This window comes from Salvia hispanica, chromosome 4 (assembly GCF_023119035.1).
Source record: "Salvia hispanica cultivar TCC Black 2014 chromosome 4, UniMelb_Shisp_WGS_1.0, whole genome shotgun sequence".
Classification (NCBI taxonomy): domain Eukaryota; kingdom Viridiplantae; phylum Streptophyta; class Magnoliopsida; order Lamiales; family Lamiaceae; genus Salvia; species Salvia hispanica.
Genome location: NC_062968.1, coordinates 36,953,910 through 36,981,358, shown reverse-complemented (window position 1 = coordinate 36,981,358; position 27,449 = coordinate 36,953,910). Strand labels below are relative to the sequence as shown.

The 27,449-nt window shown below is 34.9% G+C and overlaps 5 protein-coding genes across 5 annotated transcripts; 1 reads left to right on the top strand and 4 right to left on the bottom strand.

The window, feature by feature from the left end:
- Positions 1-1,163: 1,163 nt before the first annotated feature.
- On the top strand, positions 1,164-4,114 carry LOC125222521 (ras-related protein RABC2a-like). The gene is made up of 6 exons (XM_048125182.1): positions 1,164-1,546; positions 2,312-2,380; positions 2,541-2,606; positions 3,086-3,207; positions 3,565-3,693; positions 3,785-4,114. Exons 1-6 carry the CDS (start codon positions 1,408-1,410, stop codon positions 3,890-3,892), a joined length of 633 nt encoding a protein of 210 aa, XP_047981139.1. The 5' UTR covers positions 1,164-1,407; the 3' UTR covers positions 3,893-4,114.
- A 451-nt stretch (positions 4,115-4,565) lies between these two features.
- On the bottom strand, positions 4,566-6,718 carry LOC125222522 (poly [ADP-ribose] polymerase tankyrase). The gene is made up of 6 exons (XM_048125183.1): positions 6,531-6,718; positions 5,527-5,618; positions 5,330-5,408; positions 5,150-5,244; positions 4,912-5,007; positions 4,566-4,832 (listed from the first exon to the last, which is right to left on the bottom strand). Exons 1-6 carry the CDS (start codon positions 6,700-6,702, stop codon positions 4,746-4,748), a joined length of 621 nt encoding a protein of 206 aa, XP_047981140.1. The 5' UTR covers positions 6,703-6,718; the 3' UTR covers positions 4,566-4,745.
- A 2,271-nt stretch (positions 6,719-8,989) lies between these two features.
- LOC125224007 (zinc finger protein ZAT5-like) lies at positions 8,990-9,958 on the bottom strand. The gene has a single exon (XM_048127338.1). The coding sequence runs from the start codon at positions 9,743-9,745 to the stop codon at positions 9,158-9,160; it is 588 nt and encodes a 195-aa protein (XP_047983295.1). The 5' UTR covers positions 9,746-9,958; the 3' UTR covers positions 8,990-9,157.
- A 5,353-nt stretch (positions 9,959-15,311) lies between these two features.
- LOC125221003 (alpha carbonic anhydrase 7-like) lies at positions 15,312-16,729 on the bottom strand. The gene is made up of 7 exons (XM_048123127.1): positions 16,645-16,729; positions 16,343-16,560; positions 16,170-16,276; positions 15,949-16,063; positions 15,713-15,880; positions 15,578-15,631; positions 15,312-15,506 (listed from the first exon to the last, which is right to left on the bottom strand). Exons 1-7 carry the CDS (start codon positions 16,727-16,729, stop codon positions 15,426-15,428), a joined length of 828 nt encoding a protein of 275 aa, XP_047979084.1. The 3' UTR covers positions 15,312-15,425.
- A 3,107-nt stretch (positions 16,730-19,836) lies between these two features.
- LOC125224089 (alpha carbonic anhydrase 7-like) lies at positions 19,837-21,329 on the bottom strand. Its single transcript, XM_048127438.1, has 7 exons — positions 21,157-21,329; positions 20,863-21,074; positions 20,681-20,787; positions 20,466-20,580; positions 20,217-20,384; positions 20,074-20,127; positions 19,837-20,002 (listed from the first exon to the last, which is right to left on the bottom strand). The coding sequence occupies exons 1-7, from the start codon at positions 21,239-21,241 to the stop codon at positions 19,922-19,924; spliced, it is 822 nt and encodes a 273-aa protein (XP_047983395.1). The 5' UTR covers positions 21,242-21,329; the 3' UTR covers positions 19,837-19,921.
- Between the last annotated feature and the right edge of the window lie 6,120 nt (positions 21,330-27,449).

The following is a 27,449-nucleotide window of genomic DNA, read 5'->3' as shown; positions in this document are numbered from 1 at the left end:
TCATGTGTGCTGTTTATTTAATTATTAAGCAGGATAGAGCAATCTTTTCCCTCTGTAGGTGGGTGAGTCTAGTACTAAAGCTCATTCTTTGTATGATGGAATGAAAGGGTGGACTGAATGAGGATGGAAATGGAACGAAGATGTGTATGAATGACATCTTTTTGCATTTTCATTCCATTCTCTCCTTCATTTTATCTTACCGAACAAATGAAATGGAAGTAAGAATCACATCCCATCCCATCATTCCATGCGATCAAACCTAGAAGGGTCTAAGTTTTTGAAAAGGAGGCTTCTTCAAAGGCTATTTTTGGTACATCATATTGGTCGGTGATAATTTCCTCATTTTCCTCCAACATGCTGATTTTCGGTGATTATCGAATGCTTCCAAAATGGTTCTAGTTGAAGATCTAACATGAATTTTATTTGGGTCTATTGACACAGAAAAATGGGGTTGCATATAGTGGCATTGCCTATGGTGATGGTATGTCAGGTGCTCCCTTTGTCTTTGTATTGCAAAGAAAGAGAGAGATGCATGCACCATAATTAATTCCACGTTTCACAGAACACCAATTCCTTGTAGAAGGTCCTTTTGTGTCTTCTTTTGTTACATAATATCACTTGTTTTATATGGGCCCAGTGTGTCTACATGAGGGCCGTCACAAATGCCCAATTGCAATCATAACCATCATTAATATGCGTAAACACTAGTATGAGGTTTATTATCTTACCTTTTCAGTTCTCTTTTCAGAAAGAATGAAGCTGCCTTCATCTGGGGCAGCATTAAATTAAAATACGATATCAATGATTCGAGAGAAAAAAGTGAAAACGATGGTCTACTATCAACCATACTTTTGTTTTGAATATTTCACTTATTTAATCATGATTTACAGCCTTAAACCGGCATAAAGTAGCACTTGGTAGTAGGATCGATCTATGTTAATTGTTTTAAAAAATAATCGAAGCAGGCCCATTAAAACCCTAATTACAATCACAAAAGGCCTACCAAAATATATGCAGATGGAGCCCATCCATCAAAACTTCCATCACCCCCGACTTTATCGTTTAATTACAAGATTGCCATTTTGGTCAGTCACAGCAACCACGTTGCGTTTCGTCTCGCAAAAACGGAATCGAATCTAATTCTAATCTATCAAAAAAAAGAAAGGAATAAACGTTACCTTTCAAATTTGGTAGAGAGATAAAAAAGCTCCTCCTCCTCAGCCTAGCCTTTTGAGTTCTCCATCCCTCTCCAATTGATTGCGCATTGTCACTGTTGAGGTTGTTGAGCACCTACACGATAGGTACAAGGACAGAGAGTTCCTCTTATATTTAACCTGCTCTATCGTCTACATATTTAGAGAGAGAAGGTAACTGTACATTTCTAGAGAGAGAAAGTGACGTGCTCCGATGGGGAGTTCAGGTCAGGGGCAGAGCAACTATGATCTATCGTTTAAGATCCTGCTCATCGGAGATTCCGCCGTCGGCAAGAGCAGCCTGCTCGTCAGTTTCATTTCCAACGTAGTCGACGATCTTTCCCCTACCGTAGGTATTTATCCGCTCTCATTCATCGCGTGAAGTCTAGTCAAGTTGTGAGCTAAGCTGTCAGATTCATGATTTATGCAAATTCATTTCAATTTCGTTGATTTTTTTTGTTGAATTTGATCCTGGATTTGTTTGTTTTTGTGATTACTGCTGGACTGATTCGTCGACGTTGATGCAAGCGGGGATTTCGGTTATTGTTTCTTTACTTGTTGTAGATAGTTAGATATTGGAGCTATTTTGGTAGCGTAGAAACCGGCTCAAGTGCTGTTAGCATTCTAGTTTTAGATTAAATTAGGCATGAATTGTCGATCAGTTGGCTTGTTGTTTGTATCTTGTTTCAGGTGTAGAGTACATTTGGCATGAGTAACCAGCAATTTAGATTTGGTCAAATTATTTCAACTTTACTTCATTGGGTGTTGTCATTTTCATGCAACCTCCGGTGAGATTTATATATATTAACAATGATATTAGGCACTACACATGGTGTAAATGCTGCATTAAAAAATATGCAAACCTTGGTGTTGTCGAGGTAGATGTTTGAAATTCTAAACCACTAACATGAGTGGAGGGATAGCCGAAATCTTATGGCTAGAACACTAGGAATATTAAGCTGTTCAACTATGAGCCCTCCTTATTCATTAATAGTTTTTTAATATACAAGTTAGAATTCACCGACCTTATGGTTTATTTGAATCTTTAAAAATTAAGGGTCTCCAAATTACTCATATGATTATAACTGTTGTGTACTTCTGTTTTATTGAAAATCTAGGTGTGGATTTTAAGATCAAGTTTCTCACTGTTAGTGGGAAGAAACTGAAGCTTACCATTTGGGACACAGGTAATATCTTTGTAGCAATCTTGGCTTTACTCAATCAATTTTTAAAGGAATTATAAGTAATTTTCATGCTTCTGTTATGTTGAGTCCATGATTAAGATGTATGATGACAATGCTTCTGTCATTTTGCTTCTCAACAATGAATTTACTATGTCTTTTGCAGCTGGACAAGAAAGATTTAGGACGCTAACAAGCTCATATTATAGAGGTGCTCATGGAATCATTCTCGGTAAGCGATGAATGAACCAAGAAAGTTTAATGAGTTTTACCTGGTTGAGAATATTGAGATGTTCTGTTATTGAAATGGGAAATGGCCTGATTTTTTTTCACCAAAGTGGTATGCACCTGATTCGGCCAAATTATAAATGTATCTCTTCGGGGTTTTTTTTACATACCACTCTTCATGTCTCTCCTAGTTTAATCCCAACCTATGACACCCGGTACTATATTACAGTCAATCACTCCTATGACCCCTTCTGGAAATTGGCACTTTTAAGTTGGAGCAAATGCAAATTCTGATTGAGAAAATTTCCATTTTCTTCTCATTTGAAAGAGAAAGATAGTTTCCTACAGTATACACCTTCCATACTTTTAATCTGCTACATTAGCTTTGTGTTCTTACAGATCCTCTTGTTCTCAATATTCTTATGTAGAAAATCTTTAGCTTTTGATGTCTCACCAATTCAATCGGTTAACTTCTCATTGTAGTTTATGACGTTACAAGGAGAGATACATTTACAAACTTATCTGATGTATGGGCTAAGGAGCTGGAGCTATACTCCACCAATGAGGATTGCTTGAAGATGCTTGTTGGGAATAAAGTCGATAGGGTTAATCCTCGTCTCGCTTCTTTTTATCCTTTTGCTTTACTTTTATGCTCGTGAAACATTATTCAAGGCACAAATGTTATTTTACCACTCTGATGTAAATAGCTCTCACATTCCATTCACTATTGTACGCTAGTGTAGTTCAATGTTCTTAACGAGCACATACCTAGATGGTGTTGCACAATTGGGCACAGATACAGATCACGCTTCTAGAGGGCTATATATTAGCCTACATAGGATGTCTATGATTTAATTCCAATTGTATTCGTCTGTTGCAAGAAACTCAGCTGGTCTGTGCTGTCTGTTAAAACAACTTTGTCACATTTTCTGTCTAACCAAGTGCTTATTTTTTACGTTAAGGAATCTGAACGAGTTGTAAGCAGGGAAGAAGGGATGAGTCTTGCGAAAGACCTTGGATGTCTGTTCTTGGAATGCAGCGCCAGAACTCGAGAAAATGTTGAGCAATGTTTCTCAGAACTAGCATTGAAGGTTTACATGCATTACCATCCAAAGATAACATGACCTATTTCATTTTATTTAGAGATATAGTTAACTGTCTCGTTTTTCCCATTTTCCTCAGATAATGGAGGTGCCAAGGCTGCTCGAAGAAGGATCAACAGTGAAGAGAAATATCTTGAAACAGAAACAAGAACATCAGACACCCCCCAGTGGTGGTTGCTGCACGTAGAATCACAATGAGATGATGCCAGACAACATTTCACATGCTTTCTAAGCGGCGGGTTCATATGTTCACAATGTGTAAATGATAGTTTGCTTCTTTTCCCTCTACTGCTTCTGGGTATCACTCTGTGTATGTGCTGCTGTTTATTGTAAAACTGTTAACACTTGTAAAGCTGTTGATCACTTTGGTGTTCTGATCTATATTAGTCCGGTTGAGGATACACCTAAATCAACGGTTCCGTCCTGATATTTGGTTTTAATGCATATTACATGATGAGCTGATGTAGCATGGTGAAGATAACATAAGCAGCATAAGGGCTGAAATATACAACTAATATGTTTTAATAGGACGAGCATTCATTTGCAAGCGAAGATTAGTATTTCTAGTTTCCAAAAGCATAGATAGATTAAATATGGGGTTTGCCTCAGACAAGAAGCAAAACAAAAACACAGATTCTGACAGCTTTGTTCTTTTATGTTGACAGTTAGCAAAACAAATTTTATACTTAAAAATGAGCAATGCAGCATCAAACCTACAGTATAATTCTCTCCTACATCTTGGTTACAGTTAAAACACAACACGGATTGACAGGAAAATTCTTCAGACAGGGCAACGCAGGGGAAGAGGGAAGGTGGCTAGCAACAACTGTAATATAATGATGAAAACACTTGAAAGGCTATGAGAGGGGAGAAGAATCGCATCAAACCAAAATCAGATCGTGTCATAGGGGGTAGCAACATTTCATAGGGGGTATACATTTTCATCTATTGAACTCAATGGTGACCCTAGTAATTCAAGTTAGTAAGTTGCACTAGAAAATCCTTTATATGCAATGCAGTAGAGGGTGCCATCATAATTTCTAGGCCTGCTGGCGAAGTAGAGCACCTTGAGCCTCTTCCAGAATGCTCCTAGTTTCAGTTCCAGCATCAGCAAGTTCAGCAGGAGTCTGTCAAAATTACTCATTAATTACTTTGATATCAAAAAAACTAAGATTGCAGAAAATAGATTTTCAACTATATATTGACCTTCCCATATAGATTTGTTGTACTTGGAGAAGCTCCATATGAAAGCAACAACCTTACAACATTGGTGTACTCTCCTCTAGCAGCATGGTGGAGAGGCTAATATTGAGAAGGAAAAAAAGAGGTTAAAAGATCATAAAACAACTTGATCCACATATCATTCTTTTCGAGCTAGAACAAGACTAAAAGATCGTACACTATTACACTGCAAATAAGCATGATAACACTAAGATATACTCACCGTGTCCCCTTCCATATCAATAGTCTCCAACATTCTGTTCACACGGACAGGATCATTAGCAGAGCTTAGAAGTAGTTGGGCAATTTCCAGATAGCCTGCAAAGTGGTTTAAGAAAGCAGAAATAAAGAGACACCCTAAGGAGCATGATGGCAATATGAATACAGTAAGCAATAAACTCACCTCCAGCACAAGCATCATGCAAGGGAATTGCTCCATCCTCGTCCTTTGCTTCCATGTTAGCTCCTCTTTCCAACAAAAACTGTATAGTGCCCCATATTATAATTTGGTAATTGCAAGTTATAGCTTCCAAAAACATCCTTCTCTGTGGGAATAAGGGATTTTCACTCTAACCATATAGTCATAAGTTATTGTTTAACCTGGACACAATTCAAATGGCCAAAGAGGCACGTGAGATGAAGAACAGTATCACCATCTTCCACTGGTTCATCAATGTTACCATCAAAAGCATCTGAAAATGTCAATAAGGTTCGAGAGTCAGAACACAAAATAACCTCAACCAAATTTATCATAGAAAGTATAAAATGTTCTCAGTCAGAGGGCTCGCTAACTCAAGTGATACACACTCAGACTAGCAGCTAGCCATTGGTTTTGATCTTGCTGCTTAGAAACTTGCCACATATTTTAAAAACATAACAAAGAAAATATATCTGTTGACAAGCACATTCTTTCCAGAATTCAGTTAGTAAAACTATGAGATTTGCATACAAACAAATTTAACAGTTGCGAATACACAAGCAGCACCGCACAATATGTGGTTATGTTCCTAATGTGCTTTATGAATTAACAAATGAGCAATCAACACATCTAAAAAGCATTGATAACAGAGCTGATCGATCGAACCCACCACAAAAAGTCTATCCATGGTTACAAACTCAAGTTATGGTATCCTAGAGGGTGATTATTAGATTTCAACATCACAATTCCATATAAAGTTCTTGGTCATATAACATGCAGCAACTGAATTTATAGATGTAGTATCGTAATCATTAAGCACAAAGTAGAACAACATAGAACAGATATTAGACAGCGACAGCTAAAGTGTTTCAGAGATCAAGTGAACTCAAGTGAAACTAATAAGTATAATGAAAATAACATCAGCAACAGTGTTCAGTATGCAGGAAGAATCATTTGTAGCACAACCTTAGGATTAGGTTTAATTAGTCAAAAACCAAAAGGCAGGACCATAAGCATTAAATCTCATCCTCCATATATAATACAAACCACATACATTCCTCTATCTCTAAAATCGGGCATCCTCTTCTGAAAATCTAGATGGAACCTAATGTTTCCAGGCTCTACGCCGGTAGGAGAAATGAACAAAAAACCAAAAAAGGTGCGATTGTAAGAGAGTAGAAGTTACCTAGGGCTTGGCGTAGGGCGTCGAGGTTGCCAGACTCGGCGGAGGAGGCGAGGGGACGGAGGTGAATAGGTATATCGGAAAGATCGATGTCTTCGGCGTAGTCGACACCTTCTTCCTCGAAGAGAGCGGCGCCGTCTTCGTCGTCATCGCGTCGTCCATCAGCTACCGCCATCTTTGAAATGATTCCTCTGCAACAACACAGCGGTTACAAAATAAGTAGGGATTTTTAGGCCCAATACCCAAGGCCCATGATACCTCCATTACCAATTTTCATAAAGTAAGCTTTTTTATGGAAATAAGTTTAACATTTAATAACAGTAGACCTTTAATTGAGTCCAAAACATCAAATTAATTGTTTCCAGCATTCTACTTTGATTTAGATTTCCCTTTTCGTTGGTGAAAGTAAATATTCGAAAAACTAAATAAAAAATGGCGATATATATGCATTGACATTGGAACCTGTTAAATAGTCTGTCTCACAAAATTTGATTTGTACGTAACACTAGCATATCTCATAAATCGTTGGCTATATTAATAAACAGCTGGTTGTTACGCAATAAAAGGTGAGTTGAGGAGGCAGGAGCACCTCTATTAAACAAGTGGAGTACTGTATGACACTTAATTTGGCTCATCATTCTGTGGGTGGCAAGGATCCGAATTAAGCTCAACCCCAACAATTATTTTAAGGGCACTTTATGTATCAAAATGCACAGGAAATTAGTATAGTATATTAATCCAACCTCTCATTGGTGCACTCATTATTCTTTATTAAATTATCGGGATTTGAGTACTATCTACTAACCATAACATTAATTACCTGCGCTGATATATCCATATATTTTTAATCTCGCCACTAATTAAGATTATTCCAGAGTACTTGGGTGTAATTGGATGTAAGTCTTTTGACCACACGGATTTTACTTCATTAATGAAGAAATACTCTCTAGCGCTTTTTTTAGTGATTTTTGCTTATTAAAATACTCCACACATAGTACTTACAAAAGAATACTATCATTTTCTCAAATCCAATTAATCATAGCATAATAATAATTACTAAAGATAAGATTAATCAAATTAAATTTAAAAAAAATTCTAACAATCTATGAAAATAAATACTAAACAATACTTTGTAGATCCATGTATAAGATTAGATGAAGTGGAATTAGAATAGAAGCTCAAATCAATAGGCTAGGGTTCATAAATTTATTAGCCGATACAATTCAATCATGTTACCGTTTGTTTAGGGGCCTTAACTTCATGCAAAACGTCAATAATTTAATTTGAACTTGTGTGTGTGTGTGTCTGTTTGAGAGAGAGAGAGAGAGAGAGAGCAGGAAGCATGTGCATGTTAGCTTTTAGTTGTGGCGAGTGACGAGTGCCTAATAACAGCAGTGTAGTGGGCAAATGATAAAGAAAAGATTAAATTTACAAGGTGGAGTAACATTCAATGTGATCCCCAGAAAACATGGATTTCTTTGTTTGGAAAAATATTGTGGGAATATAACTACCCATCACGTGGATACATTTCAATCCAGTCGCATAGCATATTTCTTAATGCCTTTCATATAACAATGTATGACAGTATGAGACTATGAGTAGTTAACCGAATTTTATGTGACTAATATGTAATTCCTTCTACGAAAATATGTCCCGACGTTCTCCCTCCTTAAACATATTAATTTATGTTACGTTCATTTAATCTTTTCTCCATGAAAAAAAAAACTGAATTTTCATTTAATTGGATATATACATTGCTCTCTCACGAGTCACGGATCAAGGATATATGGGAACACTTCATTACATATATTTACGTAGTATCTGAGGAAATATATCACCAGTCCCACAACAATATACTACAAAATTACTAAAATTTAGATTTTTCTGAAACTTTAATTAAGGCTTACAACGGCTGGGAAAATTTGTAGACATCGTTTAGTCACAACCCTGAAACGTTATTGATATGAGTCATATGACTTATTCGGCGACACTAAGTTTGGATTGTGGTTATCTCTAAAATATACTTTCAATATTTACTCGTACAGAATGTTAGTCAAAATAAAATCATACTAGTAGTATTTAATAAAGAAAACATAAAAAAAAATTATGTAAATATGCAATGAAGGAAAAGGATTAGCTAGATATATATACTGCAGAGTTTATATCACATGGCTGACATCTATATATATAAAATAGTTGTGTAGATTAACAGAATTGACCTAATTCCCTAGTGGTTGTGTGTGGACCTGAGATAGTGCAGCTTATCATAATCACTAAAACCTTGTAATTTAGGTAATGCTGACAACTATTAATTTATGACTTGTAACTTTCACGTTGTGTGAACAAAATGCATACCATACGATTAATTAATAGTAGTAGTATTTGCGAATTTTACTAATACTAAGGTAGGCTAGGTGATTGTAAATGAAGATAATAGTGTTTGAAGAATGCAAAAGAACATGTATACTTAAAAGTGGTAAATATATATAAAAGAATCAACTACATTTATGAGCATATGAATATTGAATAATGGCAACGAATTTCACTACTTTTCATGTGAAATTTGTAGAATGAAAAGTAAAAAATAAAAAAAGAATGGATACAACAAATTAAATAAATCTATATTCTAGTTAATAATGGCAGTGAATCAATGGCGAAGCAGCGAAGACTATGACTTGTTCCTTTGCCGGAAAAGGAAACTTAGATTCCGGTTGATCATCTTCCGGTGCCGGAAGATTGAGATCTAAGGATAAGAGACTCCTCGCCTTCTTGACTCCATGATTGGCCGGAATGGGCCTATGGCGGCGCATGTGGCCGCCCAAGGCCTGGCCGGAGCCAAACTCGGCGCCGCATATGGAGCACTCGTGAACCCTAGTCTTGCTCGGGGACGATGCCGATCTGCAGCTTGAGATTTGAAGTGAGAGATCCGTGGTGTCATCCATCAAGGGCTTCTTGTGGCTGGCGCGGTGGCCGCCAAGAGCTTGGAAGGATGAGAAACACTTGCTACACGTTTTGCATTGGTAGGCCTCCTCGGCCGGTGGTGGTGATGATCTCCCTTTGGCTAATAGGATTAGACAATTAGCCATATCTTCCTCCTCCTCATCATGTGCGGAGTGGGAAGGGGAGACGTCGCTTATAACGCTGAGTGGGGAGGCCGAGCGCGGCCGCTTGCTCCTCTTCCCCTTGATCATAGTACTAACTTCTTGCAGCATCATCATGGCTTTTGGTTGAATGGAAATGATGAAAAAGAGTTGCTATATATAGAATATGAGAAGAAGGAAAGGTGAAAATGTTCACTTATGATGAGGTTCTTCCTTTCTTGCAGTGGCAACTTAAGATGGAATAAATAAGTGTAGTAACGTGAACAAGTGAGATACAGAAACATGAATATTATAGTATATGGGTGTGGTTGTTTGTGATGGTAATGGAGTGAGGGAAGGAGTGAGAATCGGTTGGCTTTGAAGCAAACCCATTACTTTTTGGGAACGATTCCTTTCCTTGTGAAGAATTGGAGTGCAATCCTGGCACCACAGAATTTGCGCTACCTTCACCACTTCTTCTCTTCTTTCCTTTATTTTATTTTATTTTATTTGTTATACACTTTCTAATGTGAATGCAGACATATTCATAGCTCCATTTTTATACTACTATTAAATTTGTCCTTCCAACCAATTTATTAGTGTTTACAATTCCTAGCTGTAAGTGTTGCAGGTTCACATCTTCAACTAATGATTGCATTTAAAGTCAGATAATTAGGATGCGTTTAAATAAGACAAATGAAGATTATAACTTATAAGAAAGGCAGGATTAATTTTAGTGGTTTACAGTTACACTCTAAATACGTTGAATTTTGAATGTAAAATTTGATCCTTTTCCAGTAAGGCAATAAGGCAACAACTATACCTCATGATTCCTCAATTTTAATATCAATGTCAATATGTTATTATGCATTTAAACTGACACTTGTATATGGTAATATGAGAGACATATAATTTAACTATATAGTTACGTTTAATTAAAAATAATATCAGAAGAAAATAGGCATATAATTAATTAGTCTACTTTATTAATTATAGGAACAAAAATTATTTGCGCAGTTGCCATGCACTTACAATATTGGTATAACATTACTTATAGTGCCGATGAAAAATAGTACTACAACAATATAGTTACTTAAATCCCTAATGACGACTTTACCCAATGATTAGAGTTGGTAAAGCATGGAATAATTGCACGTTCACTTTGTGTTTGTGGCACCCAGGAATATCAATTATTTCCCTGCTCTAGAAGACTTAATTTCGTAACAAATATGCGTGTCACACACAACACCCAGACTTAGTTGCTAGATTGCTAGATGCTAGAAATATGTAGCATCCCAAGGCGTAAGTTTGTGTAACCCATTATATACCTAACATTAGAGCATCCGCAACGCTGCCTCGTTGCGGTCTCGGTCTCGACGAGACGAGATGTCTCGACGCCCGACGCGTTCGGAAGAGGCCGGCCTCGAGCTGGCGAGACGACGCGCGCGGCCGCGTGGCGCGCGCTAAGCGATGGCGTGACGCCCACTCGCCGGCCCACTCGCCGGCCCGCGAGTGGGCGTCGGAATCATGACGTCATAAATTTATTTATTTTTAAAAAAAAATTGAAAATTCGAAAAAAAAATTGTAAATTTTAATATTTAATTATGTATTTTTAATTATGTATTTTTTAATCATGCATTTTTAAATTTTTTAGGCCTTTAAATTGTAATTTTTATTTTATTTAATTATATTATTTTATAATTATGTATTTTATAATTTTTTAGGCCTTTAAATTGTGATTTTATTTTATTTAATTAAGTGTGTTTTTATTAATTGAATTTGTTGGAAATAAAAATTAAAAAATGAAATTGAATGAATAGTTAAAAGATGGATAAGAGATGGTTAAGAGATGGAGGGATGCAGGTGTTGTCTCTTAGTTAAGAGATGAGCTGAAAAGTACAGTGGGACCCATGAATAGTTAAGAGATGAGACGGTTAAGAGATGGATAAGAGACAGCGTTGCGGATGGCCTTAGCATCGAGAATGCACTTCTAAACTTAATTTCTTTTAGCCCAATTAGTTTGCTAAATCTACTGTAAAGTGTTACACACGTTACACAATTTTAGGCCTTTAGCCCATTCAACTAAAAAATGTACTCCCTCCGTCCCGGAGTATTAGACTCACTTCTTTTGGGCACATGATTTAAGGAATTGATATTTAAATAGTTAAAGTGGAGAGAGTAAAGTATGAGAGAGGGAAAAAGTAGGGGAGAGAAGAGAGAAAAAAGTAGGTGGAGAATAAAATAAGATAAATGTTTTTTGCTAAAAATGAGTCTAGTATGTTGGGACATCCCAAAAGGGAAAGTTGGTCTAATACCTTGGGACGGAGGGAGTACTAGGTTTTAGTCGTTCACAAAAAATTTTTATCATTTCAATTATTTTTTTACTTATTTTTTATTAATCACATAACTTTTAAACTATGCGAATTAAATCATGCTACAATTCATAATTGTCCAAAGAAACTAATTTCCCAGCAATTACGTGACGCTTATTTGATTCGTGATGGTGTGGATTAAAGCGGAGCTCCAACCCCATTTCCGCGCCACAGTGATCAGTTGTGAACTGCAATCGTAAATCGAATAATTAGTTTGGCTTCCGCGTGCCATCACCAATTTCACCAAAAATTAGTATTGTGGGATAACTGTGACTATAATATGTTAGGGTTTGATTAACATGGTTTAAAAATCTAAAGGTGGCACTAAAGTCAAATAAGTACTCCTAACAGTTATGATTTAAAAATAATTTTATATTTAACAAAATTACTACTCCATAATTTTAAAATTGACTAATATTTGTATATTGAAATGCGAAAGGGTCAACTGTTCCATTTTGATGTGGCCGAAAGTATTTTTAAAATATTTAATGACCATTACTTAAAAACATTATCTATATATATTGAGAACATGTATTATAACTTATTTTACGCGCAGCAAATTTCTCAAATTGGATTCCCTCCATTGTCACTGACCACAATTTTACACCAAAAAGAAAGTATGTGGTGTATTAGTGTGATCATTAGTACAAAAACAATCAATTATAAAGCTATTGATACTATAACATACTCTAATAATCAAAAGCGCATCCCTCCATTATTATTTAAGTTTCGGATATAAAATAGCAAAAATAGGAAGCCGCAAAAACTAATGATTCACCACTCAGAAACATGTTGATATTTTGGGCGGTGGGCTCTAATAATTTGAAGTTATTTATTTGAGAGAGATATTATTCTTGGCGTATATTGCGATTAATTATAACTATACTCTACGAGTGTGCTGAGGGCACGTAACTGTCTTCTCTGCCAGCATATATATTTCCATCTAGTAAGTAAAGCATTTATTTTTATTCTTTCCTTTTCCTAAAATTAAAAATAAATTATAAAGAAATGAAGAATATATAGCGTAAAGCCCCAATTTTTGAAGAATATAAACATATACTAACGGAAGGAAGAACAAACACACATGTTGGTGAAGTATACTAAACTTTCCATCTTACGTTAGTTTGTACACTAGTTATTTTTTTATTTTTTTTCAATTGCCAGTGGCGTAAGAGGCGGCGATTGACATTTGCAGTGTCTTAAATTATCATAATTAAGGAGCTTCCTTCTGAAATAGTTTACAGAAATTCTTTAATTTAATTTATTTTTCAAGTAAAATACACAGTTTGGTGGCGATGGATCTCTTTTCTGTTTGTTATAATTAATGAAGTTAAAGGAAAGTCTATTACTTTCGCATGATTATGATACTTATGTAATGAATTGAGATAAATTGGATAAACTGTCGATATATATTTTAACTCTAAGCACAAAAGAGGTCAAAAACCTGTGGAGGAACATTTTAAAAATAGTGATACTGACGCCTAATATTACAAAAAAATTTATAAAAATATTTCTTCCAACGTTGAACTTGACATATAATTTCACGAATTAAATAGTTGTTGAATTTTTTCCAAAAAAAACATAATATGGTAACATTTCATTTGTTATTAGATTACATAAGATATGATTACCACTAAAAAATGTTAATGATATGATTACAAAATCTCTAAAAGCCAGATATGATTATTATATGGTTATTCATTTCATTTTAATATAATTATTTTTTTATTGCCAGTGGAAACTATTAAAGTTTGTGATAGTCATTTTGGTCAAAGTTTGGTCCTATGGGGTTAATAGTCATTTTAATAATCAAGTTTGGTCAAATTTTAATTTGTCTCACAAAATTTAAATTGAAATATTAAATTATGAAGTTTCAACTTTTCTCAATTGTCTCATCTATATACAAAGTTTCATCTTATAATGATATTCAAAATGACGTGTTTCATAAAATTAAGTAGTTATTTGTTTATTTTCCTTTCTTTTATTTTTTATATTCTTATTTTAATGTAAAATGTCAAACATCATCAAAATATGACATTTTGTGAAACTAAAAGAAAAACGATACATTGTATATAGATGAGATAATTGAGAAAAATTGAAACTTGAAACTTCATGATTTAGTATTCCAATTTTAAACTTCATGGAATGGACCATAGTTTGACCAAATTTCGTGATTTAAATAACCATTAACGCGATTTAGAAATATAATAGCATGCGTATATCTGTAAATAGTTACGTATTAAAATAATACTACAAAATCTTTTGAGTCATTTCAAGCTATTCAAGTAAATTACCAATATTAAAGTAGTTTGGAGATGCAATTTATCTCGGTCTGTTGGATGCATCCCCTAATTTTATAGATTCAGTCGCTATGATTAATCTTGACATGCGGAAGTAATTTGTTTGGAAGATGAGGAATGTTTGATTGAAACTGCTCAACTTAAAAAAATATATAGTCCACTCCGTATTATTATTATTATGCATACCCGGCTAATTATGAATTGGTTGACTAATATATTCAACTCAGAGGTACGGTTCGGAACCGCCGGTTCCAGTTTCGGAAATTGCCGAACCGGAACCGAACTGTGAGGGTGTTTCGCGGGTTCCGGTTTTGAACCGGTGTTTTTCGGAGGTTTTTTTTTTTACAGTTTTTCACGGTTCCGAGCCGTCGGTTTTCGGCAGTTTTTTACAGTTTCGGCTTGGTTTCATGGTTATTCGGCAGTTTTTTACAGTTTCGGCTTGGTTTCATGGTTATTCGGCAGTTTTTTACCGTTCCGATTTAGAACCACCCAAAACCGACAGTTCCGGCACGGTTTCAGTTCGGAAATTTTTGAATCTGAACCGAACCACGGTTCTAAAATCGACGGTTTTGATTCGGAAAAATTCTCATGGTTCCGGTTCGAAACCGTAACCACTGGTACGGTTTCACGATTAACCGCCGGAACCGTTAACCTTGGGCACCTCTAATTCAACTAATGCATACACGGGTACCAGGTGACATGTCACATATGTGCACACTCATCATAACTGTTGTTCGAATTGAGAGATGAAATAAGAGTGGGATTTAGTATGAGATAAGTTAAGATATGTTTTGTGATTTAGTATGAGATAAGTTAAGATATGTTTTGTGAAAGATTAATATGGTGTTGAATTTTATGTTGTTGCTTGGTTGCCTAAAATTGCATGGAAGATAATTTTAATAAGAGGTGTGGTTGATTCGAGTAATAATAACTAAGACTAATATCAATTTAAGTTTAGTTATCATAATAAATAGGACTAGATGATAAGAAAATGTATTCTTTAATTCTTATTAATATAATAATCATTACTTCTATTAGCAGGGAGATTAATAAATAGTTGTATTTGAAATGGAGTATAGATGAAATAAACTCATCAAAATCCCAGCCCATCATCATTACTAGTTACAAATATAAAAAAAGAGAGAATCAATCGGAATCTCCTGGCCCATAAAGGTACAAATCCCGGTTGTTACGAGTCTGCAAGGGTCTAGCATTTTCCTCTGCGTACTGTCAAATTAAACAAAACCCATAAATATATACTCTATAAAATCAAATTAGGAATAATTCAAAAATCTTACATCATGAACAGCTTCTCTCAGCAACCTAACTTGTTTTCTGGAAACGGTCTTCACCTAAGGTCGTTAAAATGATCGATAATGATATTCAATTTCCACATTTTAAATTATGAATTAGGAAAAACAAGAGTAGTAGACCTTTTTATTAAGGGTCCAAATAACTCCTTCTGTACATGGAGGGGTTGTGAGTGACCCCAAATATCTGTAAAATCTTTCGCTACCAATTTGTATATCGTTGGGGTCCATCATTCCCAGAGCACTTTCGTCGTCTTTGTTATCAACAATCGAGGATATATTTGACATTATCTGTGAATTTTGATACGAATAGATATTGAGATTAGAAAAATTAAATTATTAGTAGTAGTTAGTAGTACCTTGGAAAGAATTGGATCAGGCGTTCCGATCTTGTACAAGATTCCAACGACGGCTATCCTATTTTTCAGATTAGGATTTGTGCTTAGGTGCACCAAATGCAGCTCCATGTCGTACCTGTTGTTAACAACCATCAATACTAGATGAGGCACGTACTAATGTGGAATTCTGGTGTACATCGATAAACCCTCACACAGACATTTATATATTTACAAGAAAGTACCTTCGGCCGTTGATAGTGTGCTCTGAGGGAGAGTGCCAATGGGCGTACCGGAGAGGGTAATTGATGCCGTTGATGAATAGTGATCCAGCGCCACCACTCCACTCAATCTGCATCAACATAAATATGCTTATCCTTTCATCTTAAACATATCAATATCTAGTGATTAATCTTACTTGTATATCATGCCCTCTATTCTTCAAAATTGCATTACCAACTTTGTAGTAAACCTTAGTATTTTCCGTCTTTGAAATTATCTTTACTCTTTTATCTGAAATATCTATTGGAGATTGCAAATTGCCATTGTTGCATGCACCCCATTCTTTCTTTAGTTTTCCCCAATTTCTTGGACCCTTTTCACTTTTTGCCCAATAATCAAACTCCCTTTCATCCTCTGAAACCAGAAAAAATAAATTGTCACAATCAAAATAAAAACAATGGTTGAGAATTCTAAGAGGAAGGTGATTTGCATACATACCTACTTCTTGAGCATTGCAAAACAGAACAATGCAAGAAATAACAAGGGGGGCTAGAATGTAGAGAGATGTAATTCTACTCTCCATTTTCTCTCTCTTTTCTTGTATCTTTGTGATAGAAAAAATATTTGCAGATGGGATGATGATTAGGTGAGGTTATGTGGGTATATAACAAGAAAAATAATTGAATTTGGTTGTACGTCGTGCTGAAATGGAAATTATCTGCATGTTTCTTCAAAGTCGGTGTGTATCATAATGTGAAACTCGATTAGGTATATACTCTCTCCGTCCATTATCCACTATTAAATGTCTTTTTTTTCCTTTTTTATCAATCCACCAATAAATATCTCATTTTTTTTCTATAATATTTAGCAAATGAACCTCACATTAGCTAATTCATTCACCCATAAAATCAAAATATAAAATTAGGAGCACATTCTATTAATTTTTTTCCACCCCTTTTTTTTACAAAAATGATTGAGAGACATTTATTCATAGATTGAGAGAGTATTAATAAATCCGCAGTACCAACAAATTACCAATATCTTTTTTAGGTAAAGAATAATAGAATTTGATACTACGTACTCCCTCCGTCCGCGAATAGGAGTCCCGTTTTTCCATTTTAGTCCGTCCACAAATAAGAGTCCCGGTTCACTTTTACCATAAATGGTAATAAGGTCCCACATTCCATTAACTCATTCCACTCATATTTCATTTATAACTAATATATACAAGTGGGACCCCTATTCCACTAACTATTTTCCATCTACTTTTCTTAACATTTCTTAAAACTCGTGCCATTGAGAAATGAGACTCCTAATGGTGGACGGAGGGAGTACCTCGTATGTGTCGTTTCCTTCACTAAAAAAAAAGAAATGGAGTACTATGTTCTGTTTTCAAGAAAGTTATGGGTGGCCGGGCTAGCAATTTTTTTATTCGTACCTACTAGCTACATTGCAGTAATTGGAGAGAAATGTGAATAACGACTCAAATTTTCTATGGAAAAATATGGTGAAGAGTGATTACAAAATTATTTACTATGGAAAAATATGGTGAAGATCGATCACCAATTACTCATTAGGCAAATATTTTGATAGAAACGGAAAATTGGTGCATTAATGGTCAACAGAATATAAGGATCTCAACATATTTATATTGAATTTGTGGCAAAAGTCAAAATCAAAGTACTCCATCATCTCTTAGCTTGCATCATTTCATTTTGCAACATCTCATTGTACTATCACACGTTTTCAAAATTTGCTAGATTCAGTCGAAATGTAATTTGGCTATGTCAATGGTGGTATTAGAGTAATATAAATCGTGCATCATCATTCCCTTACGTTTGTTCCATTCGTCTCTATAGTGATTATTTATTAGCTCATTTGTTTCGATTATATAGTGATTTAATGAAATGGCATGCAATATTTGTCTTTAAATGAGATCATGGAGGGTCACACGCAATGGTAATTAGATGTTATAATTAATGTATGGAACATTAACTGTATATTGAGAGACCAATTTTGGACTGTGGACTGTGGTCTGTGGATATTGGTAATAAATTGATCAATATATAAAGAATGAGTTTTGAGAAAGTAATCTAGGCATTTTACTAGCGGCAATTACATTATACGATGAGAATAACTTAATTATAACTAATAACGAAATAAATTATAATACCATTGAAAGCAACTTAGCCAACATTTTTATAAGCGGCAATTACATTATATAATTTCATCCATTTATATGGCAGATGGTCATAGGGAAGTTTTCCAAATAAAGAACAAAGAATTAATGTACTTCCATGATCAAATTAGCCGACATTTTATAAGCGGCGGTTACATATAGAGAATTATGCATCTAATTCAAATCCATGGGCAGTAGTGATAGGAATTAACCGAATATTAGGGCTTTTGATCAAGAAAAAATGTTTAGTGGACCTTCACACCAAAGTTGCTTTATCCCCGATCAATTAATTTTTGACAAATTAAAATATAAATAGCTCACATCCAATTAAATATATCAACTTAATTTTAGAAGATATTCATTAAACCACTTTTATGAAATATTGCATAATTTTAAAATATGGAATTTTCCAAAAAAAATTTCCTTCTATATAAAAATATATTTATACACTTATATAGTTATAATTTAATTTTTATTTTCATATTAAGTTACTAGTAAACATATAACCGTTTAAATGCACTAAAAAAAGTAGAAAACGAAATTATGGTCATTCTTTTTATAAGTGTACTTTTCAGTTATATATACATTTTTATACATAAATATATAAGAAAAGGAAGATTATAACTTCAAATTTTAATAAAAGTAACAAAGTGTTGTATGATTAATATCTGCATAAGTCTCCAAGCAAATTCAAATGAAAGCAACATTCAGTCTTGATTGGACAAAATTATTTTATACTTTCTTGGTTTCCTAAAAGTTGGAATTTTTAAAAATGGCACATATTTTAATTCAAAATTGATAAAGTAAGAGAATGGAAGAGAAAAACGAATAAAATAAGAGAGATGAAAAGGAAAAGAAGTGAAGAAAATGGAAAGTTTCTATTTATTGAAAACAGCCTAAAAAGTGAAGACTGAAGAGTTTCTATTTTTGGGAAACAGATGAAAGTATTTTTTTTAATCCAATATGTGGAAATGATGTTTGTTAAATTTAGCTTAGTCCCGCCAATCAATTTATAAATAAAATCTTTATCATGCACTAGTACAGTAGTACTTATCTTTTTATCTTATTTCTGATATTAGAAGTTGTCGACTCAAAAATGAAAAATTTGGCTATATATAGGCTAACATATCTAAATTTGGCAACGTTGCCATACCGCACATCTCGACTGCCTCAGGTGTGTGGGAACAAAATGGTGAGAAAATAGATCAAGCTTTGGCTTGTTTAATTACGTAGAATTATTGGAAAAGACCTATTTGTGTTGCTCTGTTTTTGGTTTGGATCCACGGTGCGATAACATCTGAGGTAAACTACCACACATCATGCACGAGTGTTGTTCCTTTATTCCTTCACTACTTAGGAACATTGTTCAAAATTCAAATCCATCTTCAGCTTAGGCTGCTTTGCCTTAGCCTTTGTACAAATTAATCCACTCATCACCGTGTAATCTTTAACGTGATTATGAATTCTATACTTTCTTCATCAAGATATTCATTAATTCTATTAGCGGGGGATTAAGTAAAAGATGAATTTGAACTATATTAAAGAAACTCATCAAAATCATTACCACTATTATGTTTACATGTGTCAAACTCATAATCAGTTGGAATCCCCTGGGCCATAAAGGTACAAATCCCGGTTGTTGTGAGGCTGCAACGGCCTAGCATTTTCCTCCGCGTACTGTCGAATTAAACAACAAAACCATAAATATATACTCTATAAAATCAAATTGGGAATAATTCAAATCTTACATCATGAACAGCTTCTCTCATCAACCTAACTTGATCTCTGGAAACAGTCTTCACCTAAAAGTCGTTAAAATGATCGATCAGATATTCAACTTCCATATAAATTATGAAAAATAATGTGGTTTAATAGAAGTTATATGGAGTACCTTTTTATTAAGGGTCCAAATAACTCCTTCTGTACATGGAGGGACTGTGAGTGACCCCAAATATCTGTAAAATCTTTTGCTACCAAACTGTATCTCGTTGGGGTCCACCATTCCCAAAGCACTCTCTTCATCCTTGTTATCAACGATCGAAGATATATTTGCCATTAACTGTGAATATTAATACAATTAATTAGGCACTGAAATTAAATAATTTCTTACTAACAATTTACTATAGTATCTTGTTAGTACCTTGGAAAGAAATTGATCAGGCGTTCCGATCTTGTACAAGATTCCAACGACAGCTATCCTATTTTTCAGATTAGGATTTGTGCTTAGGTGCACCAAATGCAGCTCCATGTCGTACCTGTTGGTAACAACCATCAATACTAGACAAGACACATACTAATGTGGAATTCTGGTGTGCATCAACGAACCCTCACACAAACATATTCACAAGAAAGTACCTCCGGCCGTTGATAGTGTGCTCTGAGGGAGAGTGCCAATGGGCATACTCGAGAGGGTAATCGGTGCCGTTGATGAATAGTGATCCAGCACCACCACTCCACTCAATCTGCATCAACATAAATATGCTTATCTCTTGATCTTTAACACATCAATATATAGTATAGTAATTGAATAAACTTACTTGTATATCATGCCCTCTATTCTTGACAGTTGCATTACCAACTTTGTAAATCCTATTTTCCGGCTTTGAAATTATTTTTACTCTTTCATTTGACATATCTATTGGAGATTGCAAAGTGCCATTGTTGCATGCACCCCATTCTTTTTTCATCGTTCCCCAATTTTTTGGACCCTTTTCACTTTTTGCCCCATAATCAAACTCCCTTTCATTCTCTGTAACCAGAAAAAAAAGGTCACAATCAAAATAAAAACAATGGTTGAGAATTCTAAGAGGAAGGTGATTTTGCATACATACCTACTTCTTGAGCATTGCAAAACAGAACAATACAAGAAATAACAAGGAGGGCCAGAATGTAGAGAGATGTAATTCTACTCTCCATTTCTTCTCTCTTTTCTTGATCTTTGTTATAGAAAAACTATTTCTAGATGGGATTATATATGAGAATTCCTGTTAATTAAGAAGTTGAATAATGAGTAGGCGATGTTATGTTAGTATTTATAACACGGAAAATAATTGAATTTGGTTGCGCGTCGTGCTGGACTAGAAATTTCCTCAAAGTTGTCGTGTGTCATAGTGTGAAACTCGATTTAGCTATATAACTATTAATAAACCGGCAGTGACAGCAAATTACCAATATCTTTTTTAGGTAAAGAATAATAGATTATGATACCTCATACGCGTCGTCCTTCACCAAAAAAAAAAGAAAAAGAAGTAACGTATAATCAAGAAAGCTGAGGGTTGCGTTTTTTGTTCTTACCTAACTATGCAATTTTGAGAGAAATGTGAATAATGAATATATTATCCAACATGGGTGGGCCGAGCGAGATACGGGGGCAACTGGAGCGACGAAGGGGGCGAGTCGGGCGACTGATCTGGGGCGTGACTCGTTTTTTTCTAGGCTGAATTCTCTGCTTTTTCTTATTTTAGTATGCAGTCCACCTTTTTTGATCAATCATTTTTACTTTAAATCATTTCAAAAAATATAATATATATACTTTTCATCTTCCCTATATTCCCTGTACCCAAAATAACTCAATTAATAGAATTCATTAAATAATTATCAGCAACTAAATACCGTCAATAATTCTTTTCTACCCTGTGTAAGATTAATTTTTTTTAAAAAAAAATCATATTAAGTGACATAAGTATTTATATTAGGTTTTAAAATACTATAAATAATAGTACTAGTACTACATAACAGAAAAAACTATACTTTCGTATCAAAAACTATACTTTCGTATCAAAAAGCATGCTCTAGATAACATATTTAGTCAGTTAATGCTGGGGTACACGCCCTGTCGCCTCATCGACCCACACCTCGGATTTTAACCTCATCGACCCGGGGCCCTGCGCCACTAACAATATTAATATTATTATCTTTGTTCTTCCATTCGTCTTTTTCTGTGATTATATTTATATAAGCTCGGTTGTTATAATATAACTGTGGATCCGAATATACGATACAGGCAATTCCAAATGGTAAAAGCCAAAGAACCATGAATTGAGTTCGTCATTCATGAAGTTTATTGTTATTAAATTTAATAAAATCGGGTTCAGAAATCATCTAAGTTCTAAGAGCTGACACATGTATGGCATTTTCAAATGAGATAATAAAACTATTTTTGGGCCCAAGAATTTGCAGGCCATTGACCCAACTTTAGGCCCCGAGAATCCGTTCTTAACAATGCCTAGGCCTAGCTGGATTCAATTTCGTCTTGGGCCAAGTCGACAGACCTTTGATGTTCAATTACTAGTCAAGTAGAGTGTGTGATGCAATATCTATAATAATAAAATATTGTAAGTTTGTGGGACACTTTTTATAAGGCTTGTTGGGGGTAATACTTACACCTTGCTTGCAAATTGACTAATTCTCCGTTGTGATATGATTTTGTACCAACAAATTGTCGATTCACATCTGAACTTATTTTAATATTCTATTTGTTCCATTACAAATAAACGTTTTCCTTTTTGAATTGTCCTAATAAAAATAAAACGTTTCATAAAATAGAAACAACTCTATTTCTATTTTTTCTTTTTACTTACTTTACCTTCTCTTCATTAAATCACACTGCATAAAATCACATGCTGAAAATCAAATGTTGCATTTTTATTAGGACGGAGAGAGTATAGTATTGTCAGTTTTTAATTAAACCATTGCGATTTTATTTTTCAGACACTTTTTAAAAGACTTTATAATAGTAGAGTTGGAATACACCTTATATATATCTTGTAACTTTATATTAACGCACCGTAGTTATTCTAATGTGGAATGTGGTGTTTACCCCAAACACTATTCAATCAAATCTAACACTTTATCCTATCAAACTTGGCCAAGATATTTATTCCATTTATTAACATTAGTAACACATCAAAACACCATTTTCATATTTTCTTAACCTCTCTCCACCTTCCTACTTTAATCATGATCACACTCATTTTAACTCGATCGTGACTAATTTCTCTTTCACTCACAAGTCACAGACCACAATGTTGTTTATTTTCATCATTTTCTTATGGTGAATGCTTATGTTGCAGAGATACTGAAAAAAAATCCCTTGATTTGGGTTTGTTAGTTTGATCAAGTGCTTTAGAGCATCCACTATAGGCGCGGCGCGCCGGCCGCCCCCATCGCGGCGGGACGCGTCCGCCCCGGAGGCGGACGATTTTGTTGGGGCGGACGGGCATTCGCCCCGAAGGCGGCGTGGACGAGCCGGAGGAGAGAGAAGTGCGGCGGCCGCGCGCCTATCTATTGCGCGGCGAAACCGCCGCGGCGGTCGCCGCTTTTTATTTTAATTTCTTTTTATTTCGAATTTGTAATTAATTTTTTGGCTTATTTAAATACCCCACCAATTTGTTTTTCACTCCACACCCATTTTCACTCCACCTCCAATTTCACTCTTCAGAATTTTATACCAAATGCACGGGAGAGACGAAGATTCACCCGACACGGAAGAATCGGGATACGGATACTATCCTTCTTCCCAGCCATCTCAGCTGTGGGTATCGAGTCCCAGTCCCCCTCCATTCCAGTCGTGGTCACCGACATCCCCGCCGTGGCAACAAACCCAATATCGGGGTCAGTCATCTCATCAGAGGAATTTGGGTCGTTCGGCATTCGGAGATTATCGACCCACTATGGACTCGCCCAACCATCCGCGTCCGGATACCCCCTCTCACTCTTTCCAGCGCACCCAGACTCCTTTGTCTGATTTCGATAGGTTCACACTGGAGCAGATGATGGGGCTGATGAGTCCGGGCCTACCGGAGACCCCGCCAACGAGATGTTCCGGCGACGGCGGTGGTGGGAGAGGCGGCACGGTGGTGGTGGGAGGGGCGGCGGCGACGGCGACGCGGTGGGAGGAGGGCTGGCGGCGACGGCGACGGGGATGGCAGCGGCAGCGGCGGTAGCGAGTCGGGGTGGGCACTACACCAAAGACGAGTCGATTGCTGTGGCGAGGGCATGGGATGCCGTCACATCAGACCCCTGTGTTGGCACCGATCAGACCGAGATGGGCTTTTGGAAGCGCGTTTTGTTGACCTACAATGAGTTCAAGCCGAGAGGCGCCAAACCGCGTGACGCGGAACAGATCCGGAAAAAGTTTGGGAGGATTCTGACACCCACCAGGAAGTTCGCGGGCATCTACGGCAACAACCTTCTCAACGCTGAGAGTGGCCGCAACGAAGCCGACGTGAAGGCTCTGTCTGTGTCCCAATACAACGCGCTATGGAAGCCTAAGTTCACCCACTGGGAGGAGTTTCTCGTTCTCGAGAACTGCCCGAAATTCAAGTCCATCTGTGCAGAGGAGACTGAAGGTCACGGGGCGAAGCGCAATAGACGCAACAGAGCCGGGAACTACAGCAGCAGCAGCGGCGGACAATCAATCGACCTCAACGACGCCCAAACGGAGGAGCCCTCTGATACACACACTAGGCGTTCACGCCCTCCGGGGCAGAAGGCCAGTATCCGCAGCGCCCGAATGTCTGCAGGTTCCTCCCGCTACTCGGCGCCCGCGTCTGGATCGCGCAGCGCGCAGGCGCCTTCTGGAGCTCAGTCCGTGGACCATGGGGCCCATGTGGTCTTGAACAAGAACCTGAATGTGCAGTTGATGAAACAACTGCAAGAGAACTGCCGTTTCTACGAGTCGGCCACCGACCCGATCACCAAGGCGATATACTATGAGCTCATGTGTAGGATCAGAGAGGATCTGGGGCTGACTGGTCCAGCGGCGCGGGTGCGCCGGGGGCGGCGGGGGCAGGGGCGGCGGCGCCGGGGGGAGTGGGCGACGAAGAAGAGGCAGAGGATTCCGACTCCGCCACCGAGTAGATGGTGGCGGTGTTTTTATTTGTTTTTATATGTTTTTTTTATAAAATGTTCGTTGTATAATTTTCCGGTATCCATTAATACAACGAATATTTGGTCTCATCGCACTTTTTAATTTTATTATTATCTCGTTTTCTAATTATTTTTAGTCCGATAATTTTAAGTCTAATTGAATTAAAATATACAAAGAATAAAAATAAAGTGAAATGTGGCTAACAAAAGTGTCCACTATTGCTGCGGAAACTTTTTTTTATGGCCATGGACAAATAAAAAGTGGCTATGGATAAAAAAAAAAGAGTAGTGATTTAGAGACATAATGTCTCCAAGCCATAATAACATTGTGACTAATTTACCCTAACATTAAAGTATTAAATAGATATATACCTAATTAAGGAAAATTTAACCAAATTAATTATTCTTATCTAAATGCATATATGTTAATTGGAGATAAACTTAATCATGCAACTAGAGTAATGAATTTAAAAATTTTTCAATCAAAACCATTCTTGTCGTGTAAATTTTTAAAATAATTAATTAAAAAATTAGTAATTTAGATTACCAGTATTAATTAACACACTACATAACTAAATTATTATATTTAATTGTAAAATAATTTGATTACTTAAATAGCATCATATGCTTTTTCAAATAGATTTTACGTTGTGCTATTCTTTCATAACTTATTTTTTTCCTTAAATTTTCTGAAACATTTTGTCAATATAGTAACAATGAAATCATTCATTTAATAGTATATGAAAAAATATGTAAAAAATTAAACATTTATCTTATTCAAATTGGTTTATATAATAAAATAATATACTATTTTTTCATTATCTTTTCAATTTTTTTGTTATTTTTCTTTGCTTTAACTAAATTTAATATTTTTTATTTAATTAAGCTAGGGCGTCTAATATTTTAATATAACTATTTAGTTTTAAAATATTAAATAGATGAGTTAAGAAAATACAATTAATTTTTATTCAGATTCAAATCTATCGTTTTAAATGTTAAAAATCAAAGAAATTATTAATTTAATACAAAAATAATTGGATGAATCTACTTTTCTCATTTTAGATTATTTTAATATACCACATGTCAACTACTACTAATTGATTAATAATTAAAAGTAATAAGAATCATAAACTCTGCTAATATTATAAGATAGTGCGGAGTATTATTTGTTTAGAGTTAGGAATTCTAATATTTGCAAAAAAAAAGAGTGAGGGAATATTAAATATGTAGCTTTAAAATGTTAAATATATAAGTTAAGAACATGCGATTATTTATTGATCACTGTTAAACATAATCTTTCAAAAATTATAAATTAAAGAAATTATAATTTTGTAAAATAAAGAATTAAACTTAAAATCATAAACACTAGACTCAATTAGCATTCGTACACCATGTATCAAATTTAATTTATTGCATGTTATAGTTAAATATTTTAATATATTTAAAATATGAAATAAATGATATAAGAACATATGATTTTATCGAGGTTCAACTATAATGGTCCAAGATTTAAGAATTTAAAAAAATCAAAATAAAAAAATAAAAAATTAGAACTAGAGAATTCTTAAAATCAAAACCATATACTCACTTAATTAGTAGTATTAATATATAATATAGTATTATCAAATTTTAATGTGTTGGGTGTTATATTAAAGTGAGCTAAAAAATTTATTATTTTTTAAAGATTATTGTGAATAAAAAGTGATTAAAAGAATAAGTTTATCAATATTGAAGATTATAGTATTATAATTACAAAGTAATTATTTTTTGTCACATGTTATAGTAACTCTAAGTATTTACAGTTCAAAAATATTAGATAACTAATTATTTATATTTTATAGCGCTAATTATTTGTTAAAAATTATTTAAATTCACATTTATAAAGACTAATTCATTAAGAAGTCTGAAATTATTTGTTTGCTGATAAATTTTATTTTATTTGTAGACAAAATGTACACTAAATATATAAAGCTAATAAAATTAATATTTAAAATTTTAAAGAAATATCTTTAAGTAAATGCATTAAAATGGGCATATATAAAAAAAGTTATCAAATCATGTTTTAAACAATTAGATGATTGCAACATGTTATTAAATGCATGCATCATCTTTGCATAATCAAAATTTATATCCTTAAATAGGTGTATTTAGTAAACAAATTAATGTAGGGGTAATAAAGTACATATACAAAATATAAATTTAATTAAAAATATGATATAATATATACTTACTATTTTAAGCATTATGGCGGTGG

Excerpts from the sequence above, each read along its gene's own strand:
- LOC125222521 (XM_048125182.1), top strand. The coding sequence starts at position 1,408 with ATGGGGAGTTCAGGTCAGGGGCAGAGCAACTATGATCTATCGTTTAAG. Across the intron at positions 3,208-3,564 it reads TTGGGAATAAAGTCGATAGG|GAATCTGAACGAGTTGTAAG; the intron begins GTTAATCCTCGT and ends TTTTACGTTAAG. Across the intron at positions 3,694-3,784 it reads TCTCAGAACTAGCATTGAAG|ATAATGGAGGTGCCAAGGCT; the intron begins GTTTACATGCAT and ends CATTTTCCTCAG.
- LOC125222522 (XM_048125183.1), bottom strand. The coding sequence starts at position 6,702 with ATGGCGGTAGCTGATGGACGACGCGATGACGACGAAGACGGCGCCGCT. Across the intron at positions 5,409-5,526 it reads GCCATTTGAATTGTGTCCAG|TTTTTGTTGGAAAGAGGAGC; the intron begins GTTAAACAATAA and ends GGCACTATACAG. Across the intron at positions 5,245-5,329 it reads GCATGATGCTTGTGCTGGAG|GCTATCTGGAAATTGCCCAA; the intron begins GTGAGTTTATTG and ends ACCACTTTGCAG.
- LOC125224007 (XM_048127338.1), bottom strand. The coding sequence starts at position 9,745 with ATGATGATGCTGCAAGAAGTTAGTACTATGATCAAGGGGAAGAGGAGC.
- LOC125221003 (XM_048123127.1), bottom strand. The coding sequence starts at position 16,729 with ATGGAGAGTAGAATTACATCTCTCTACATTCTAGCCCCCCTTGTTATT. Across the intron at positions 15,881-15,948 it reads CTGATCCAATTCTTTCCAAG|ATAATGTCAAATATATCCTC; the intron begins GTACTACTAACT and ends CAAAATTCACAG. Across the intron at positions 15,507-15,577 it reads TGAGAGAAGCTGTTCATGAT|TACGCAGAGGAAAATGCTAG; the intron begins GTAAGATTTTTG and ends TTAATTTGACAG.
- LOC125224089 (XM_048127438.1), bottom strand. The coding sequence starts at position 21,241 with ATGGAGAGTAGAATTACATCTCTCTACATTCTGGCCCTCCTTGTTATT. Across the intron at positions 20,385-20,465 it reads CTGATCAATTTCTTTCCAAG|TTAATGGCAAATATATCTTC; the intron begins GTACTAACAAGA and ends TAATATTCACAG. Across the intron at positions 20,003-20,073 it reads TGAGAGAAGCTGTTCATGAT|TACGCGGAGGAAAATGCTAG; the intron begins GTAAGATTTGAA and ends TTAATTCGACAG.